General features: G+C 33.9%; 1 protein-coding gene across 1 annotated transcript in view; it reads left to right on the forward strand.

The window, feature by feature from the left end:
• The first annotated feature begins 346 nt into the window (after positions 1 to 346).
• LOC145326168 (uncharacterized) overlaps positions 347 to 21,288 on the forward strand; it is a 40,224-nt gene continuing 19,282 nt past the window's right edge. Inside the window, exons 1-3 of the mRNA XM_080169313.1 lie at positions 347 to 402; positions 2,645 to 2,797; positions 3,231 to 3,296. Of these exons, the coding sequence (XP_080025439.1) occupies positions 2,764 to 2,797; positions 3,231 to 3,296 (100 nt within the window). The 5' untranslated portion in view covers positions 347 to 402; positions 2,645 to 2,763. The remainder of the gene's footprint in view (positions 403 to 2,644; positions 2,798 to 3,230; positions 3,297 to 21,288) is intronic.

A 21,288-nucleotide genomic window follows, 5' to 3' on the forward strand; every position in this document is an offset into this window, starting at 1 on the left:
GCTGTTATCAAAGAAAGACTGTTGAAATTATGTGTGAGGATGTCAACTATGCAACTACTTAATAACTTTTTAAGTCACTTTTTTCGTCCATCTATTTAACTTTTTTTATATTCAAGAACTTTTTGTTGGTATCCTTGTTGGATATAAAAAGTACATATTTGCATATAATTAATATTGCAACATCTGTAACACGCAGTGTCAATAAATCACTGCATATGACAACTTCTTTGAAAAGTTCATCAAAGGGAGGAGACATTTCACTGTAAGTTACTCTGTACCTAAAGTTTTTATCCATAAGGTTAAAAATGTTTTGGTACTTTTATTGAATTTTGATTGAATATGTTTCAGAATTTTAATAAGATGTAACAAGAACAAAACAATCATAAGGAAGTACTACAAAAGGTAGGTTAACAAGGATCTTAAGGTATCGCAGTAAAAAATAACAATATTTTGTATAAAAAAGAGTTAAAAATCATAATAATCATTTATTTTACAATTAGCCGCTAAATAAACCAATCAGAAGACTCGATATCAAAATAAAGGCTTTCTATTGGATAACCTTCGACCAAGGAGACGTATGATTGGTTTTTTTAGCGGAAAATTATAAATTCAGAAAACCAATGTTTTGTCGATCATGTAAGTTGCGATTAAAATGACTTTAGTAAACTCTCTATAATAACAAACCTAGTAAAAGTGTCTTACTTTGATTATGACGTAAAAAAATTAGCCAATGAGAGGCCAGTATACACTGTAATTTACCAATGGTAAAACTTATAGTGGCCTCTCAGTGGCTAATTTTTTTTACGTCACAATCAGAGTCAGACACTTTTAGTAGGTTTGTAATAACGGAAGGACAGACAGACATATTTTTATAAAGGCTGAGCAATTGAAAAGCATAAAACAATAATTTGCATAACTCATTCAAACATAACATGCCATTTCTGGTTGTCATATTATCCTGCTAAAATACATTTTATAAATTAGCTAAAAGGGACAATCTTGGACCATAAGTAGCAAATTTGTTTAATGCATACTCTTTATGCAAATTGAATTTGTCAACCAAATTCTAATTGTCAAAACTTTGTCTGTAAATCTTAACTATAAGTATTTTTTAATTACAGTTGTTGCTCTTGTTTATGAGCCAATTGCTTCTTTTCTGAGACAGTTTTCCGCGGATATTAAAATCATAAACTATAAAATTAAGATAAGTTTTGTCAGTCCCTTGAGGCTAAAGGCCCGGGCTAACAATAGTTTTATGATTTGTAAAATATTCGTGGTAAATTGTTATTAATACGATGCCATTCATGACTTTTTAGTGTGACCGAGAACCGGTTATAATCCAGCGGATATCAATTGGTTTTAAAAGCCATACTGGACAAGTTTTGGTTAAGAAATAACGTTAAAACTCTTCCTCTCTTTTTTCTCAAATCTTTAAAATAATTGTTGCTAAATATGGCAAAATTTTTGTTAATGTGTTAATTTTGAGAATCTTCCTAACTTCCTCATATTATGCATTAGGGAGGAGGCGTCTGAAGAAATATTTATTTTAAAGTCATATCTAGTATTATACTTAGAGGGGGGGGGGGGTAGGGATATTAATTAATCTAATTTACATTTTCTTTGAACTATTAAAATTTACAAATATATATTCTTGTAAATAAAATATCCCTGGTGAAGTTGACAATCTAATTTTGGAAATAGGGTGAGGTTTGCAATTAGTTACATGTCCTAAACTTAGTTACCACAACAAGTAATTTTTAAGTTTATCAAAAAATGCAGTTTTTAAATGATATCTAAATCTCTATGAATAATGAAATCTCATATTATTTTTAAAAGGTTGCAAAATCTTAATTTTTATTAAAAATGTATATTAGTTTACTTTTGGCTACTCTGTAATAAAGTTATGTTCGAGTCCTTATATCCATCTTTAATTAAATTCGTTCATGAAAGTAAAATTTTAGATGCTCCTTGAATTTCATTAAAATTATATGATGTACAGTTTTTGTTTTGTTTTGACTAAGCTGCGCTGACAAAGGATTAAGCTTTACAACTTTAACTAAAAATCCACCACAAAAAGTTCATTTATGTTTGTTATTCAGTATTATATTGGTATAAAAATTAATGTGGGTTTTTAAAAAATCCAACCGTTTTTATGAAAGATACAGCGCTTTAAAGCAATCTTTCTTGACCAGTTAAATAAAATCTTAACAAGTATGGCAACATCCATATGTAGGGTGCACAAAACATAATTGACAAACAGACAAAGTGAGATACCGACCTGATGTTCAGTGATTCCTAAAAGAGAGGAAAAAACGTTTAAAAAGGAGATAATGATACATAAAATCAAGAAATTTTTATATTTGAATAATACAAATACATGTCTTTAAATAATAGATGTCTTTTCTGACTGAAAGACAGGCGGACCAAGTAAATTATATACGGGATGCTCATTCACCAAAAAAGCAGCTAAAAAATAGATGTTTTTATCATTGAGTTACCAAAAGATGGACGGACATATTAAATTTGTGAGTAGGCTCGTTACTTAAAATCATAGCCCTCTTTTTTGTGCAGATTTAATGATTATGATTACATAGAAACTTGTCTAGATTTACATGATTAATTTGTCATATTCCTTATTTTTCAGATCAAAATTATAGTGGAATTTCAACAAGTCAAATTTCAAGCAGTATCAAAAATTAAATCTAGAACAATTCAAATTATAAAAAAGTGAAAAGTATATTGAAATCTAAAAGAAATCTCAAAATGAATCCAAGAAGAATATTTTTGCTGAGCATAGGTAAGCTATTTTTTTTCCGGCATGGCTTCGAAACTGATTAATATCCGCTGGATTAGAGCCAGTTCTAAGCCAAACTGAAAAATGTATCGTGTCGTATTATTGACGATTTTCAGGGATGATAAAATAAAAATTTAAAATCAATATCAGTTTTGTTAACCAGGTTCTTCGACCCCTTCGGACAATCAAAACTGGTATATCACATAATTTTTCATTTTACTATCCGCGGAAAACTATCTATAATACGGTTAGTTAGGTGCAGATCTACTTTATACTTTGAGTATGTAGGAATCCGTAGGTATGTTTAGACAAAATCTGATTCTAAAAGGTTGAAGTGATTGTTTGTTTTTTATTAAATACCATAATACCTTTACAATTGAATTGTAGATGGTAATGTTTGCAATCGAACTAATAATATTTTTTTTCTTTGGTTTAGTATTTGGGATAGTGTCAGTTCTATCAGCAGATGAAAGCCAAGAAACCCAACTGGTAGAATCAGAAGGTATCGTAATCTTTCTGAATTTAATATCCTTTTAATCTATCCAAAGGAATAATTTAGATAATATAATAAATAGAAATGATTTTCTTAACAAAAGTAGTCAGGGTTGGCAGCCGGCTTAGCTGATGTATTGAGTTGCCGAAATAAAATTTTGTAGCTGCGGCTGAGCGTATATCAGAACAGCTGTGGCTAAGTGTGGCCAAGGCTGAGATTTATAAAAAAAAGGGGGGGGGGATAATCATATGGAGGAATTTCATGTTTATATACTTAATTCAAATAAATTTTATATAATATTGGAGTATAATGTTAAAAAATGTGTCTTCTAATGCTTATCCCAACAATTTTAAAGTGTACAGACTGCCAGGGAGGTAGCGGATATTTTACTGTTAAACAACGTTTTGTTTGAAATTTTTTTTTATTTAAGGTATGCTTTGGTGTATTCTAATTTTGAGTTCATTAATTTGTCTTCCATTGTCTTATCCTTTAAGATCCCTGACAAACTTCTATGTATGAAACTTACCATATTCAAAATACAGAGAGATATATGCACTTTACATACTTTTCTTTTGGCCTGCTCCGCCTTATGTTTGCCCTAAGCAGTTTTGGGGCACAATATCTCAACTAAACTAATTTTTTTTTAACCAAAAAAATGGTCAGGTTGATTTCGTTCCGATTTCATGAGATACAAAATTTATCACTTTTTAGGATATATGTATTTTGTAAAGTAACTAATGTTTTTCCCAAAAGTTTCTAGCGATCACAGAAATTGTTGCTAACCTCTGAGTGAGAGTGGCCTAACCCTTCGGGTCACTCTTTACCTAAGCTTACCTAACATAAACGAAAAAATAACCAACCCTTCTTATTTCAACTTGAGGACATGCCCCCTAGAGGCTTCTAGTGTCACTTTAAGTGTTTTTTTTTATATTTAGATATGTCTATGTTGCTTTGACGTTTATTTGCGTTGAACTCTCTTCGTTGTGGTGGTAGTACCCTCCCCCAAAATTGTTATTTAACCTTCCCGGGACCTATGAGAAGGTACCCTGTTAAGGAGAACCCGATCGGTTCAGCGGTTAGAGATATCTTTATCTAACAAATAGACAAACATACATCATGTTACTTTATTATAAGGATTTGTTTAAAAACAAGGAGTGGGTCCTGTGCCCGGTAGGTACTTTAAGGGTAACTGATACTCAGCATACTATTTCGTTTTGGATATAATTATTTTTGGAGGCTTGGCTTAATGCAATTAGGAAAACGTTTGTTAAGTTCAATAGATCTCTTTTGAAGTAGGACGTTAGGGAAAACCCTGGCATATTAGGGCAAAGTGTACATAATACCAGTTATTTATAGTCCCTCTAAACCAACAAAAGTGATAAAATATTGCTTTAGATAAATAAAATAAAAATGGATAACATTTGTAAATAAGAAATATACACAAATTTTGAGAGTTCTAGGTATATTGGGCTTTGATTTTACATGAAGGATTGTTATAAAAAGGGGTTTTCTCGCTATTTCCAAATAAAATTAATCCAAAATTATAAAAAAATACTTTGATTATCTTTATTTAAAGCTGTTAAATTTTTGTACATTTATTTTTTATTTTTGAGAATTGTGGGTTAAACTGTACTGTACTATATACAGACATTTGTTACATTTTTGTCACCTAAGATCGGGATGGAATAAAAGAAGAAGTGACATAATATTTTAGATTTTAGCACAATTACTTTATCTATAATGTTGCCTATTAAATGGTAATTAATGATGTAAGTTAAGCTAATTACACAAGTTTTTGTTTGCTTGTAAAACTCCTTTGGGCTAGTGAAGTATAGGTCAAACTCGTGGATAGTTTGTTAGAGAAACAGTTTCTTAAAAAATATTTTTAATTTTATTTTAGGTTAGGTTAAGTAAGGGCTTGAAAAGCTCGCAGAAAATAGCCAATCATGAATCTATTTGACCTATGCGAATTTCTTTAATTTTTTCCGTTGATATGATTCATAGTTATTTAATATTTTACTGAAATTATTAAATGATAGTTGTGCTGCTTATGAATATTATCATTCTTGCATCTATATTTAACTATTAATTGTTAATTATTATGATTTACTAACGACTCGCTTAATAAATATTAATACACATAGAATATATTTTAATAAGTCATAAATATACAACCACAAGGTTTTGTTTTGAAGATATATAAATCATTTACTTCTTCCAAGAATCGCCTCGATTATTATGAAATGAATATTTTTTCTGTTACTATAGGCCTCTAGAGTCACTTGGGTGAAAGTGGACCCTCCAATAATTATATTTTTTAGGGGGTCATTTTCTTGAGTGATATCTCTTGGGAGGGTTGTAGTAACCTCCCCCAAAATAGTTATAAACCTTCTCTGGGCCTATGAGAACTTTACTGAGGAGAACCAATTAGGTTCAGCGAGATCTTAAGACACACAAAGACATCATGTTACTTTTATCCAAGGATTTAAAATAAGAAGAATTGTAATACTTGCCAAAACACTAATCCAAGTAATTAAGAACAGGCTTTTTAAAACTGGTAGGGAAGTAGGTGACAATTGACAATGCTTGCTTAATTGAATTACATCCCCCTTACTCCAGGTACTAAATGTAGAATTTTATTTAGGGGAAATAATAATTTGTGTCCGATGGAAGCATTTAAAAGAAAAAAATGAATAGAACAGAGTTAGAAATTCACACAACAACAAAATATGAAAATGAGTGAATGTCTATCCGTGTGTGTGTGTAACTGGCCAAACATGTAAGTTACAAAGTCTGAAGGACGCCTATACCCCAAGTGATTTTATCTTGGCTTCTCTTCGTTTATACCAGGGGTTGGTACAACAAATTTAATTCAACTAACCACCTTCCATTTATAGTTTCTTAAAATATCTTAATGGTGCTTTTTCAACTTTAACTTCAACCCCCCTCGCCCATAAGAAAACAAGAACAGTGTCAACTATTTAAACGCCACCTCTAAAAGTTTAATTCATATATTTGGTTTAAAAACTCTTTTTTCTGATTTATTTTGATTAATTGTTTTAGAAATACTTATTCAAATATGTGTTGTAAAGAATCAACAAACCCTGCATTAGTCCTTAACTTAAAACTCTTATGTCATTCATAATCTTGATTGAAAAGTGTACAAACTTAGTTTGATAACAGGAGGGAGGGGACATTAGATTAAAAATTATACTAGTCCCTATAGTTTTAGAAATAAGAGCTTTAATTCGTTAGATTAAATCTTTGGAGACTTTGATGAAACATTAAATGGGTATTTATAACCTTTAGTGTTCTAATAGTATCGCCAATTTTCAAAATTTACATGGAGGTTAATTTTGTTTATTGTAATTAGTAGTGTAATATAATCTATCGTCTATGACTTATAATAGGGAAAATCAAAAAATCAAACAATAAAACGAACATTATGTAGTATAGACGTAGGACAGATCTTTCTGAATTATAGAGCAGATTTGCTACTTCTACAAATAACTAATGTCACCTTGTTTAATGTTGATCAACACTTTATTAATAATATAGTAGATTCAATAATAACTGGATATATGTATATATTACTTATGATTCTGGGTTGGTATAATGTAACTGTGGTGTCCACACCTAGGGACTCAAACCTACAGCTACAGGGGAGCGAACCTAGCTAAGCTAAATTCTAAAACCAACTGAAGTTGTCTAGCTTTGCATTGTTTTACCTAAGCCCACAGCTTATACTTTATTGACAGCTACCCCTTTTGGCCATTATCCATTTTAGCTGTCTATTTAGACTAATTATTAAGATCAGAGCAAAGCTAGTCTTTAACTTATACTACATTCTCCCGGACTTAGAAGGGGATGTAAATTACATTCCCTTTACCCATAATTACCTAAACCCCAGAATCTTTCCTTAATATTAACCATGGCACTAATAATTAAATCATTGATTACCGCTGGTAATCTTTGACCCTCTTACATACTAATTCTTACATACTAATACATTAAACATATCAAAAATGGCATAATTATCAAGCATTACAAAATTCATCATAGCGCAGCGCAAGAACATAATTTTAACTTTTAGTTCACTTATTTAATTTTGGTACAAAGCAGCTTAGAGGTATAACTGTTTGTGGTCACAATGATAATCAAGTTATCCCCCTTGGCGGTTGCGCCCATGTCGACGTTGCTGGCGGCGTAGTCTAATGTTGATAACTACTAAGGCCACCAAGTGGGCGATAGATTCAACTAGTCAGCTGTCGTTCTCTTCATCCACTTCATCAAGGATAGCTGGATCTGGTTGCTGATCTGGAGCAGGTACAGGTGCTGGATCCTGGCAGGTTGCGGCCTCGCTGGCAGCAGCTGATCTCGTGCGGATCCCGTTGGGGTTCCCTTTCCTTTTCTTCCTGGGGGGCTCGGTCCTTGGCGGCTTGACATCTTCATCGCTGGATTCAGAAAAATCACCAGGCTTGTAGGAAGGAGAGGTTGGTGTGTACTTGGGTGAAGTTGGTGTGTACCTGGGTGATGGGGGCTCATAGAATGTTTCATCATCACTGCTCATGCCACCAGAGTAATCATCTCTGGTGAACAAGAGCCTGTCGCTGGTCATGGGTGGGGTGTGTGGTCTGGGGCTGCGTGGACGGGTGGAAACAAGGTAGCGGTCAGTCATCTCCTTGGCTCTGGCTACTGTTGAACTTGAAGGGCGTGGTGGCGAGGTTTGCCTAGCTCTGGCAGCAGCAGAAATTGACGGTTCAGCTTCGTTACTACGCTGTGCTTGGACAGGTGGATCCTCTGTTACATCAATCTCAGCTATGGACAACCTGTTTTTCGTCCAACCTTGGAACTGGTCCAGCTTCAATCTCAACCTGTCTTGGGCTGATTGTACAAGTGTCACTGAATTTTGGATCTTCTTCAGCTTATTCTCCAAGGTGGCGGTGGTGGCTGGAACGATGCCTTGGCACTCTCGTCGTAGGATGTAGCCCAACTCTTGGACACTGGAAATGCGGTTGTCCCTGGTCACGCTATCAGTATGGGAGTTGACCGTTTCAGCCAGCTTTTTGAGTTCATGGATAATAATATCCATGTTCTCAGAGAGCTGACTCTGACTATTTTTGCCCCAGAAGGTCACATTATTTTGGAGTGCGTTGACCTCCTGTTGCCACTGGTCTAACGTGATCCCTCTTTTCCCCGTGTGCTCCCTAAGGGTGGTGTCCACCCTTAAGGTCTCCTTCTGCAGATCTTTGATGGCTGCAGTGTTGGCCCCAGCTACAGCGGTCAAATTATCCAGCTTAGTGTTCATGGCGTGCACCTGCTGTCTAACCTCAATCATCACTGCGAGCATCGTGTCGTTGGATACCAGGTTGGCTGCGGCAGCTGCTGGAGGGGTGGTGTCCCTGGGCTCAGTTTTGAACCTCCTCTGGCTGGCTCCACGTCCGAAGGGTGCTGCAATATAGCAAAATTAAATTACAATATCAAACAATACAAATACAATATTAACACATATTAATAGTCAAATAAACAAATAAACAAATAATATATGTGCTTTATCATGGTTTATTTTCCCACCCAAAGGAATATGGTGCTTTCCCTCTATTTCCCACGAATAAAAGGATATTTATTCAAATATATTTAGTGAGTGGTGCTTTCCTCCCCCCATCCAAATACCACATGTTAACAAATATATATGTGTTTTATGGTGCTTTCCCCTTATTTACCACGAGTAAAAGGATAATTATCCAATAATTAACCAATAAAGGTGTAGTTATTATCCACACATTAATTTTATTCAAATATATTTAGTGGGTGGTGCTTTCCTCCCCCCGTCCAAATACCACATGTTAACACAAATATATATGTGTTTTATGGTGCTTTCCCCTTATTTACCACGATTAAAAGGATAATTATTCAAATATATTTAATGTATGGTGCTTTCCTCCCCCGTCCATCACCAATAAAGGTGTAAGTATTATCCATGCATTAATTTTAAATTTTAAGACTAATTAGTTTCCCTCCCACGAATAAAAGAATAGTTGTTAATTTGTTGCTTGCCCTTGTGTATTGTTCACTTTAAATATTTTAGCACAGCAACATAAATATATCATAGACCCAACCAAGCAGACTGGTAATGCTGCAGCTAAACCCCCCGCCATGTACATTAAAATTTCATGCCATTTAGTTGAAACCCACCCGGATATTTTATTTACATAATACTTGACCCATGTCATCTCGACTTTGGGTTTAAATTTTATAGCGTCGTGGGCCAGCTCCTGTAGTTTAAGGACGTCTAAGCTAATTAGCGACGTTTCCCCCTGGTCTGCCTGCTCATCAATTACTTTTCCATAAAGATCTTCAAACATATAAGATTTAACTTTTCCCTCTGTTACTTTTACCAAATTTATCCCTTTATCCGTGTTAACGGCGTACACATTTTGATTTACTGAAATGTACGTTGGGTTAAAATTGCAATCCACCTCTATTAAATGATCTTTATTTACTAATAATCTAGTGTTTGGTACAATGCCATAAATGGACCCATTAATTGCCACGGCAAAATGATTGACAAAACAAGGCAATTTTTCGCTAATATTTAATTTAACCCTAACTTGTACACATTGTTGTTCCAAAATTATTTCCCCCATAGTTCTTTGAATTTTCATTTTATGTGCTTTAACTAGATTGTATAAAATAACACTGTCTGAGGTACAGTCATTGTGTTCATTTATTAAGTTGTTATAATGCCCATACGATAAATAAAATTTATCTTCCAAATTTGCATCTATTTCTGCCCTGTGGATGAAAGGAAAAAATTCCTTTATGCTGTGGGTAATCCATACATATAAACCCTCTACGTTTGTTATATAGTAGTAAATTCCCGGTAGGACATCCCCAAATATTTGTTTATCCCCCATTTCCACAGCTAGTGAATGTTTTTCATTGTAAATCACCCGAAGTTTGTTATATAAGATATTATCTTCTCCCCATTCACTGTGCGTTAGAATAGATGCATTCAAGATTTTTATTGTTCTAAACCCCGAATAATAGCGTTTTTGAGTATCTGTCTCATTTAATGCTATTATTCTACTCATATCCCAATGAAGATGGGGCGTCCCGCAATCCCTGTTTGTTTCATTGTCAGTGGCTAGTATTATATCATTAAAAATACACCCATTCTCTGTTTGTATTAAATCAACGGTTCTAATATTAATGGTTACTTCAGTATCAATAAATGAATTAGGAACGAAAGTGTTGCCCACTAAAATCCCTTTTCCCTCGCATTGGGGATTAAATCCATCCCTCCATGAATCCCTGAAATATATTGTTCCATTTATTAGAAAGGATTCTTTAACCTGTTGATTTAATTTTACTGATATGGGTATCCCTCTAATAATTATTATCCCTGATTTATAAGCTTGTGCGCATTCGTCCGCGGATATTAATATTGGTCTGTTAATTTGTGTTGGCTTTGCTAAATGAAGATGTGCATATGCCCCGCAGTAATAAAAGTGTTGTGTTTCATAAATGTGACAAATCACCCCAGGAATTACCCACTTTTTTGCCCTTTGCAGAATATGTACGTTTACATTATCGTTAGTAATATTAAATAACCCATTCCCACATTTACTTTTTTTAATTGTTATGTTTCCCCCCGTACAATTTAGCACACTGACATTTAGTTCATCCGCCCAACCAATATTGAATAGCCATACTGACATTAGAAACAAAAATGTACCTTGGTTAAATCTTTTCCCCGACATCTTGCTGGTGACACAAACTGAAATAAAAAAATGAAATTAATTATTTTTATTTTTGTTTTTCTTTGTATATTGCCTTGTAGGTGCTACCTCATAATGCTGCTCCAAATTTTTGGATCTAGTACCATAATTTTTTCCCACTATATTGGTGTAAACATATTCTGGTAGCGTAACTTTTCTATTTTCAGGTATGGAAACAAGTTTTTCAGGTGAGGATTGAATAGGTTCCTTATTCCAAAAAGAAGCTTCCCCAGGAATAGTAGTTAAATCTGCATTCCCCCCAAAAGAGTGCCCTTCCCCTGAAAATACCTCATCCTGTTCCTCCCCCTGATATTGGCTTTGCTCCCCTTCCTGATATTCCCCTTGATTACTACCTTGATCCCCTCCCTGATCACCATTATTACTGGATTCCTCGACGCCCTCCCCTCTAGTATCCTCCCCTCCCATATCTTCATTGTCGGAATTGTCCATTAACTTGTCAATAGTTACAAAATCCTTATCCCCCGCTCCCTGTATTTCTAAACTTTCATTGAAATTAGGGTTTGAATAGGACAATATTATTTCATTCGATGGAAGGATTAGATCTAAAGGGTATACGTTAAATGACAACTTTTCTCCACATACTTTGACGCTTGAGTGAATTTTTCTTAACTTATCCCTGGTAATAACATGTTTTGATTTTACATTGCAATTATGAATTGGAGTTATTTCAAATAATGCATCTGAAAATTTATGGCTAACAATGAACGGTCCTGCATAAAAACTTTGTAATTTTCTTGAAATTCCCACTTTTGCAATATCAAAAAAGGCGTATACGATATCATTAACTTCCAAAATTTCCCTGGCACCCCTGTTCCTGTTTTCGTATTCTAGGTAAATTTCCTCCTTACCAGTAATGTTATACATAATCTGCTCAACCTTTTCAAGAAATGTTACATATGATTTACAATCCAATTCATCCACTAACTGTTGCTCAACAGGTGAAAATACGTTCAAAGGTAACAAAGGTTGCCGTCCAAAAACTACAAAATATGGGGAATACCCCGTCCTTTTGTTCTTGCTTATATTAATTACAAAAGTTGCCATTTTAATTTTCTTTGCCCAATCCCTTGGTTCGCTGCTGGTATCTGATCTAATTGCATTATATATCCCTTTGTTATATCTTTCAACAGGGTTTGAATTAGGGTTTCTTGCCGGAATTAGTATAGTTTTAACTCCCATACTTTGCATGACGCTTTTAAATACTTGTGACGTAAAATTTGTTCCCCTGTCAGACCTGAGTGCTGAAAATAAACCATACGTAGGAATGAATTCTTCTAACAAACATTTTACTGTGCTTTCTGTAGTAGCATCAGCTATTGGGTGAGCGAAAACATAGCGTGAGTATAGACATACTAATATTAGTACAAACTTTACCCTCCCCCCCTGAAACATTACTTCTGTCCAAGGGCCAATTAGATCAATAGACACACACCCCCATACTCGATTATATCTGGCAGACTGAGTTATAACACTGTTGTGTTTAGGGGATTTATTGTATTTTCTCAAACAGTTGATACAATTATTAATTCTGGTTTCCACCAGTTTGTTTACCCCAGGTAAAAAATAAACGCTGTTTATTTTTAGTGTAGTTTCGACTACCCCCCTGTGTCCGCCCCCATATCCGCTATGAGCTAATTCAAATATTTCATTATATAGACTTAAAGGTGCTACTGGTCTTTTTACATGTTTACCATTGGGTAATGGTTGATTGAAAATAATGATACCTTTATCAAATTGCAAATGTGGTAGTAATTTAACCAACATTTCCTCCCTTCCATTTAAAATTTCCAATTCCCCTTTGGTAAATACTTTCCCTTCCAAAATATAATTTTTTATTTTTGATAAAACAGTATCATTTTGAGTAGCTAATATCCAAGCTTGTTTATCTGACCCCACTCGCACCCCCTCTACATTAAAGATTTGGTCCTCTAGCGGACATGTGTCGAGATATGGATCTAAAGTATTGTTATTTATACACTGTGTACATTCATCAATATTATGGTCTTTACACAAGAATTTCCCTCTAGATACATTATCTGCATTCGCATGTAATTTCCCAGCCCTATGTTCAATGGTAAAGTCAAATGATTGCAGGAAAGATATCCAGCGGTGTGTGACACCATTTAAAGAGTTTTTTGTCCAAGTTTTATATTTAGTTAGACTCATTGAGTCAGTCCTAACAACGAATGGCCGAAATCTAGCTAGGTGCAAAAATTTCTTTAATACAAAAACTAAACAGGCCATCTCACCCTTCCACGCTGGATACCCCCCCTCTGCCCCATTACACTTTCTATTTGATATACCGATAATCTTTTCTTTTCCTTCCTGAACTTGAGAGATTACCCCTGCATAATAATGACTACTATAATCGATATCAAATATAAAAGGGTTAGGATTTTCCCATTGAGGGTAAGACTTTGAGATTGCTTCATTGAACATATTTTTAAAATTATCCCACTCTGAATTTAATTCAGTGTCCCATTCAATTAAATCTTTATTTCTTAACCCATCTAGCTTGTGACATAATTTTGCATAATCTTTAAAGTATTCACGATAGTAACCTGCAAAGCCCAAAAATCTTTGCATGTCTTTACCCGTCCTAGGTTTGGCCCACCTTTTTACCGTATCCAAATATCCCTCATCCATTCGTGTACCTTCCTTTGATATTATATGCCCCAAATATTGACACTTTTCTGTGAATAGATTGCATTTATTTAAATTAAGTTTTAAATTTGCCACCCCCAAAACTTTAAACACCTTCTCAATGTGGCTTAAATGCAGGGATATTTCCTTAGAATATATTATAATATCGTCTAAGTAACTCAAAGAAAAGTTTTCCAATTCCCTATTTAGGCTCATCACCCGTTGCATTAACATGCAAAAATAGCTAGGGGCATTAGACAATCCGAAGGGAAGGCGGTTAAAAAGATATTGCTTATTATTTGCTGTGAATGCTGTGTACGGTCGACTTTCTTTATCTACAGGCATACTGTGGTACGCTTGTGTCAAATCTAATGTGCTAAAAATCCGCCCCTCCCCCAACCTTTCTAAATTATCCTGAATTAGTGGTAAAGGCCATTGAGTCTTTACCGTCTGGTTATTAAGCAGACGGTAGTCGACAACAAATCTTAACTTCCCAGGGTTCCCATTCACCCCCTTTTTTCGCACAGCAAAAATTGGGCTGGACCAATTAGACATTCCCTCACTAATTACCCCGGATTTTAGCCAATTATCAAGTTGTTCCCTAAGACTTTTTTCATAGGTGGGGTTAAGGGGTATGACTCGAGATTTAGTTGGAATTGCCCCAGGTTGAAGTTGTATATTAAATTGCATGATATTAGTATGTCCAATGTCCCAATCTCCTTTTGAAAATATATGAAAATTATCCAAACAAATTTTAAGTAATTTACCCTTTAATACTTTGTCATTCTTTAGAATTTCATTTTCATCCAACCTTAAATTTTCTTTTAGAAAACGTATTCTTTCCAATAAATCATCTGTTGATAAAGAATTAATATTATTAGATTCAGGTGCCTTTTCATATGAAGATTGAAACCCACAAGCAATTTTTATCCCTTTTTGTAATTTAACCTCTTTCCCACTCATATTTACTAAATTAATTAAACACGTCCCATCAGAGTTTGGCCTATAAACCCCTTCCAAAACCATAAGACTTGTATTAATTAATATTTTATTTGTGTTCGGACCGACATACCATTCCCGAGAGTGAAATTTTGCAGATGGCGCTTTTACTAGGAGCGTTGCCCCCCCCGGTACTATGTTTGCCCCCTGACATAGTGTTAGGTTAAATTTTTGCCCCCCTACTGTTCGCATTGATGATTTTTGGTGATTCTTAATCCCCGGTACCCGTACATCAATGTTTTGTATTAATTCTTTTAATTTAGGAATTTTACTAACTTCTGCACAAATTTCCCCCCCCGCTTCGTACGGCGGCAGTTTAAAGTGAACACCCTCTATTTGGATTTCATTAGTATCAAATAATAAATTTATTTTATTGTTTTGCAAGAAACGTAGACCTAAATTTACCACTTTACTAGTAACAGAAGGTACATAAAATGTTTCTACAAACGAACTTTTAGATTTATCCAATGTGAACCTAAGTTGCACCCTCCCAATGATTCTAACTGGTTCCAAGTTAACATTTAAAGCTTGTGCTTCTAGAGGCCAATAATTTATATTATTTTCTTCCAACAATTCTTTACTAATTAACAAATGGTAGTTGTTTCCGCTATCGTATATACAATTAGCGGAAAACAACTTCCCCCCCCTCTCATTGTTAAAATGTATGCTAGAATAAGCCATGATTTCCCCCGTCTACCCCATATACTTAGGTTTTACTTACTTGACTTCACTTTAAAATAAAATATACACTACAATAATACATATATGTAACAATATATGTGTAACCAATTAATATCAAAATACTCACTTTGATTTTTTGTTTTTATAACCAATCAGAGTAAAAGCCAAAAATAGACTGTGCTTTCAAGCAATGTCTTTTTGGCTTTGCTAAAAATGTGTTGTTGTTGTGTTTACCCCCAATGAAAAACAACAATCTTAACTTCCCCCCTTCTCTTTTCTCCGACGCGTCACGGAGAAGATTTGAACCCTTTAGAAGCCCATTAAGCTGTTTTAATGGCCCCGCAGGCAAGTGCGTCCTATTATCCCACCCCTTCTTTTGCCCCATTTTGCTAGTGCCAAGATTTTGTTTTGACAGCTTATATTTTTGCAAACTTCCCCTTTGTTTTGCAACCCGGGCTATTAATTGCTCACCAGAGATAAATATTTGCCAACGTTTCAAAACAACCTATTAGGAAGATTTTACAGTACAACCGTATAAAAAAATTTGTATTTTGTTTATAAAAAATAACCCCAAAATGTTTTTTGACTCAGCAAAACAGTTTTATTTGCAAACGTTTCAAAAGAACATTAGTTCTGATTGTAAAGTAACCCTAATTTTATTTATGAAACACCCTAGTGTGTTATGCAAAGATAATCCATTATAATCCTAATAATGGATATAATATTGCAAGCTAGTCAAAACAATATTAATTTTTGTTTTAGAAATCAACCCCAACTTATCTAATTTCAATATAAATAATAAAAGGCGATACTATCATTTTATATATAATAGCTAGATAATTTATTAATGTACTTTAACGAAAATATTTTTTCTTTGTGTCGACATAACCCCAATCAAACTTGAACAAAATGTGTTTATAATTCCCCCAATTTTAGACATAACCCTTTTAAACACATTTGTGCACAATAATATTTTTGCATATCCACATCAATATAGATCTACAATAATAATATTGTGTTAACTTTTATGTGTTTAAATAGGCGTATGATTTTGATTTGCTTCCATTCCCGCGGCTATTAAATATTCGATTTCCCGCGTCAATTTATCATCCCCGCCGCTTTTAGCTTCCACCTGATTTACTTGTCGAGCAAATTGATCCGAAATTGGCCGGGATGAGGGTTGAAATCTAGTTGCTGCCCCCTTGTTTTCCTTGTTTTTGTTCATTTTCCCAAAACGAGAATTTGGTAGGGGTGGTTTACCATCCCTTTTTATAAAACATTCATTTGCTGCATGGCCATCTTTATTACACCACCAACAAATAAAGTTCTTTTTCATTCTCGTATTCAAGGCTGCGATCACATTCAACAATTGCTCCCCAGTTATAGGATCTGTGCTATCTATAAATTCTGCAAGTTGTCCTTCCGAATGTGGGTCATTTTGGACAATGCCACTTTCATCCCTATTTATTTCCCCGTTTTTGACCTCGTTAATGACAATTTTGTCATTCTTACTCTCTTTCTTACATTCTAGTTCATCCTTGGTGGCCGTAGTAAAGCAAGAATCTATATTCTCGGTTTCCCCCTGCCCATTGTTAGCCCAAGAGATGTAATGGGCCCCTCTCTTTACCATATAGTTCAAGTAATCCCCATAGTTTTCTGGATTCTTTATGCTCTCCCCATACTTAGACATGTCCCTGGCTAGCTCTTTGTGTTTTAAGCCCCTTGCCACATTATCATAAAACTCTCTCCATTGTCTTGCATTGACCGAACTTGGATGCATATTTTTATATGCCTTAAGCTTTTTAGTGAAATACAAATCCAAGGGTTGGCCATCATTTTGCTTTACAGTGTAAAACAACTTTGCTGCGGTTTCACCGTCGGCATAGGGACTTAATATGCGTCGCAACTGAAGGTAATATTTAAAGGCCGACGCCGAAGCGAAGCGTTCAGGAGTAGCTATTAACCCCACCATATCTGGCTTGGCCTTCATGACTTTTTTGTAAAGTACTTTTTTGATAATACTAGGATCATCAATCAAATTTTCCTCAGCGCCCCTCCATAGTATAGTGAAATAATCCTCAAAATTAACCCTAACATCCCAATCAGGTGAAAAGTTGTTAAAATTATCATTCCACTTAAGTTGGCGCTCAATTCTACGAGTTACATCCTGTGCGGAATCGATCGCACCCCCCTCCCTAGTACTCCTATTAAGAGAAATACTCAAACTTTCAAAATAAGTGTATCTGTCAGGGATGACAGGGATTTCAGCGATCAATGCTTGTTCAAAATTCGAAAAATGTTTCTCATAACAATTCACCCAATTTGTATTGTTGTCGGGGCCCCAAAAGTCAAACATACTATTTTTTAACTCGCCAGGTGCCGTTATTTTGGACTTGTCCATTCTACCCGCCCCCTCTATTAAGTGAGAGGTTGAAACATGCTCTCCATAGCTAATATCCAATGTATCGTCCATACTTCCACCCGCCAAATCCATGGTTTCCAATACTTGAACATGTTCAATCCTGTCCTTAATATAAGAGTCCAGATTCCCATCCTTGGGCAGGTCCTTAGCCACTTTCCTAAGCTCCTTAATATCCGTTGTTACCCCAGTTAATTTAACATCAACATCATTGGACAGAGCATCTTTTTGTTCCTTAACCTGTGCCGAAACTAAATTCGCCACTTCAGTTTTGGATGCGTTAATTTCAGTTAATTTGGCTGTTACATCTGCCATGAACTTATCCATGGCCGCCCTGAGCTCCTCAACCTCCATATTAATATTCCCCTTCTCAGCCATCATAAAAATAAGAAGTCAAAAAGTTCAAAATGAGATTGGCAATTTAGGAAATTAGAAAATTGTAGATAAAAATAGGCAGCGAAGGTTCTATACAATTCAACCTATGAAAAGTACAAGACTGCGCCAAAATTGTAGTATAGACGTAGGACAGATCTTTCTGAATTATAGAGCAGATTTGCTACTTCTACAAATAACTAATGTCACCTTGTTTAATGTTGATCAACACTTTATTAATAATATAGTAGATTCAATAATAACTGGATATATGTATATATTACTTATGATTCTGGGTTGGTATAATGTAACTGTGGTGTCCACACCTAGGGACTCAAACCTACAGCTACAGGGGAGCGAACCTAGCTAAGCTAAATTCTAAAACCAACTGAAGTTGTCTAGCTTTGCATTGTTTTACCTAAGCCCACAGCTTATACTTTATTGACAGCTACCCCTTTTGGCCATTATCCATTTTAGCTGTCTATTTAGACTAATTATTAAGATCAGAGCAAAGCTAGTCTTTAACTTATACTACAATTAAAAGATATAGTTAGAGTTGATTTATTTTCTGTTAAAGCTAAGAAATTCCTTAATATTTGCATATTCAATCCAAAAGGTGAAACCCTAATTAAAGAATAGATACGGGAATAAATAGCTTCGAGGTATTTTTTTAATTCAACAAATATTTTCCTAGGGTTAAAAACTGTTATCAAAGTACTTTGATGGATTTAAAATTTGCCTTCGGCTGAAATACAACAAGGGCGTTTGACGGGTTCCAGTTTGGATTTTAACATATTTGCATTTGAGTATTTAATTTATTGACTTTGAAAAAGTGCATTTGTCCCAGGGAGGAAAAAGACTTTGGACTGTAAATTATACTAGCATCAAAAGTGTTATAAACACTTTATTTGATTAGTTCTTTCATTAACTTGATTTGTTGGTTAAGCTAGCAGTGTCAAAATTTACAATCAATATGTGAATTCTAACATAAAAGGATAATTGCACATCATTGGAAATCAAATAATAGTCCGTTGTCCTATCCCTCAAGGATTAACCCTATAATCCTTGTAGAGTAACAAATCAAATTAATAAATAACTAAAGAATGTGGCATGCGAAATGCTAAGAATTAAAATTGACGTACCAACTTACAAAAATAAATTATACATATATTAAACTATAAATATGTATATTGCCATGATTTCCAGATTATACATAATTGTTACAGGAATAAGCATTTAAGGTTTAAGGTCTATAGGTCAATTATATCATGTTTAAATAGAGGATTTGATCAATCCTCTACTCTACATGCATGTGATCAACCCCTAGAATGTTAGCGCCACTTAAACTAAATAAACGTTTTATTAAACATTTTTTCCTATCATTATATTTCTGTTTTTAACCAACCAGTCAAACTTGAAATATAAAATTTTCTAAATCCAAAAATTAACTTTGAAATTAAGGGTCATACCGCAGTCTAAATAAGAAACTTTTATACTATGCCTTGAATCCATTCAAGAAATACCTATTTTTCTCAGTCGCTTAGTTAAAGACATTTATTAATCTATACAAATCATAAGTTTAAATATTTTAATCAATAGTTTTAATGTGAAGAATGGTTAATTGTGTTTATTGCAATCAGCTTCAGAAGCTACATCAATATATTGTCCATTGTCTTATCCCTTAAGATCCCAGCTTTAATTATAGAAATGATAATATCATCACTTTCGGAATGTGGTCGCTTTATTTGCAAAAATACACAATAGCAAATGAACACTGTAGTAATAATTTGCGGCTCTGGTGATTTGTTTATGTTACACATGAGCGCGGATTTGAATGAACACCTTTAGAAATATGTGTACTGCAACTTTGAAGGACATATCAGATTTTATCTTAATTTCTATACATATTTAATGTGTTTCTTAACAGGGACATAAGGATGTTCTATTTTAACAATTATCTTGTAGTTATTAAATGTCTTTATTTTAGTCATTTACTAAGTATATTTGCGATAACTTTTATTTAATGAAATCTTCCAATTTTTAACATGTACAAAACGGCCTGCTTAATTGCTTCAAGATCCATGTCAGATCTTTATAGGAAATAAATGTCTATAAACGAGCTCAAGTTTTCCAAAGAATATTTGTTTAAAACTCATAGTGCTCCAATAATCCATAATAAACTCTCATTGCCCAGAACGATAAGACCCATTATTTTACTTTATTAAAAATAAATTCCTTTTTTTAATTTCATGTTGCTATTTACCTTATATTAATGTATTTAATTTCTTATCATAAAGAAGAAAATTTAAATTTATAATATAATAAATTAAAGAAAACTCTGTTTTAAAAGAATTCGATTGTGGCAACACTTTGTGTGTTCAAATATTAAACTAAAATTGTAATCATCATCATTAACCCTTTGGTGATGGTAATGTAAAGAAAAAATATAATTTAAAAAATCTTTTTAAAATCATTTAAATTATTAAATATTTACTTTCTTTTAGATAGTAATGCCGTGTGAGGAAAATAGATTTATTGAGAAATAGATATGCATATAGAAAACTAGCCAATAGGGAGATAATTATATCGAGCCAACTCTAGTATAATCATATAGATAACAGTCAGCCATGACTGTATTTTATCTCATAATTATTATGTCAAATTGCGACCTAGCCACCCGGCGTGGCTTTCAAGAACCCAATACAACCAAACCTAACCTGTCCTAAAGTAATTAAAAAAACAACCGAACAACTACTTAACCTCCCCCCTCCCCAATCATAATTTTCAATTTATTTTAAAATGAGGGAGATAGGATTTCTGTGATTAAGTCACTTTTACCATACATTGTCACAACCCTGTATTCCTGAGTTCTATAGGTATAGTTAGTTATGGATAGAAATTGTACAAACAATAAATATAGAAAGTCTAGATCTCCAATTTCCCAATGGGCCAACAGAAAACCATTGTATGAACAATTAGACTATATTATTACTTAGAAATTTTACATATTTCTTACACAAGAAAAAAATTCATCGCTTGTTTCATAGGATACATCATAGTTGACTAAATATAAACTAAAATATTA

The sequence above is a fragment of the Acartia tonsa genome, chromosome 8, assembly GCF_053477335.1.
Source record: "Acartia tonsa isolate MP-2025a chromosome 8, ASM5347733v1, whole genome shotgun sequence".
NCBI classification, from domain to species: Eukaryota; Metazoa; Arthropoda; class Copepoda; order Calanoida; family Acartiidae; genus Acartia; species Acartia tonsa.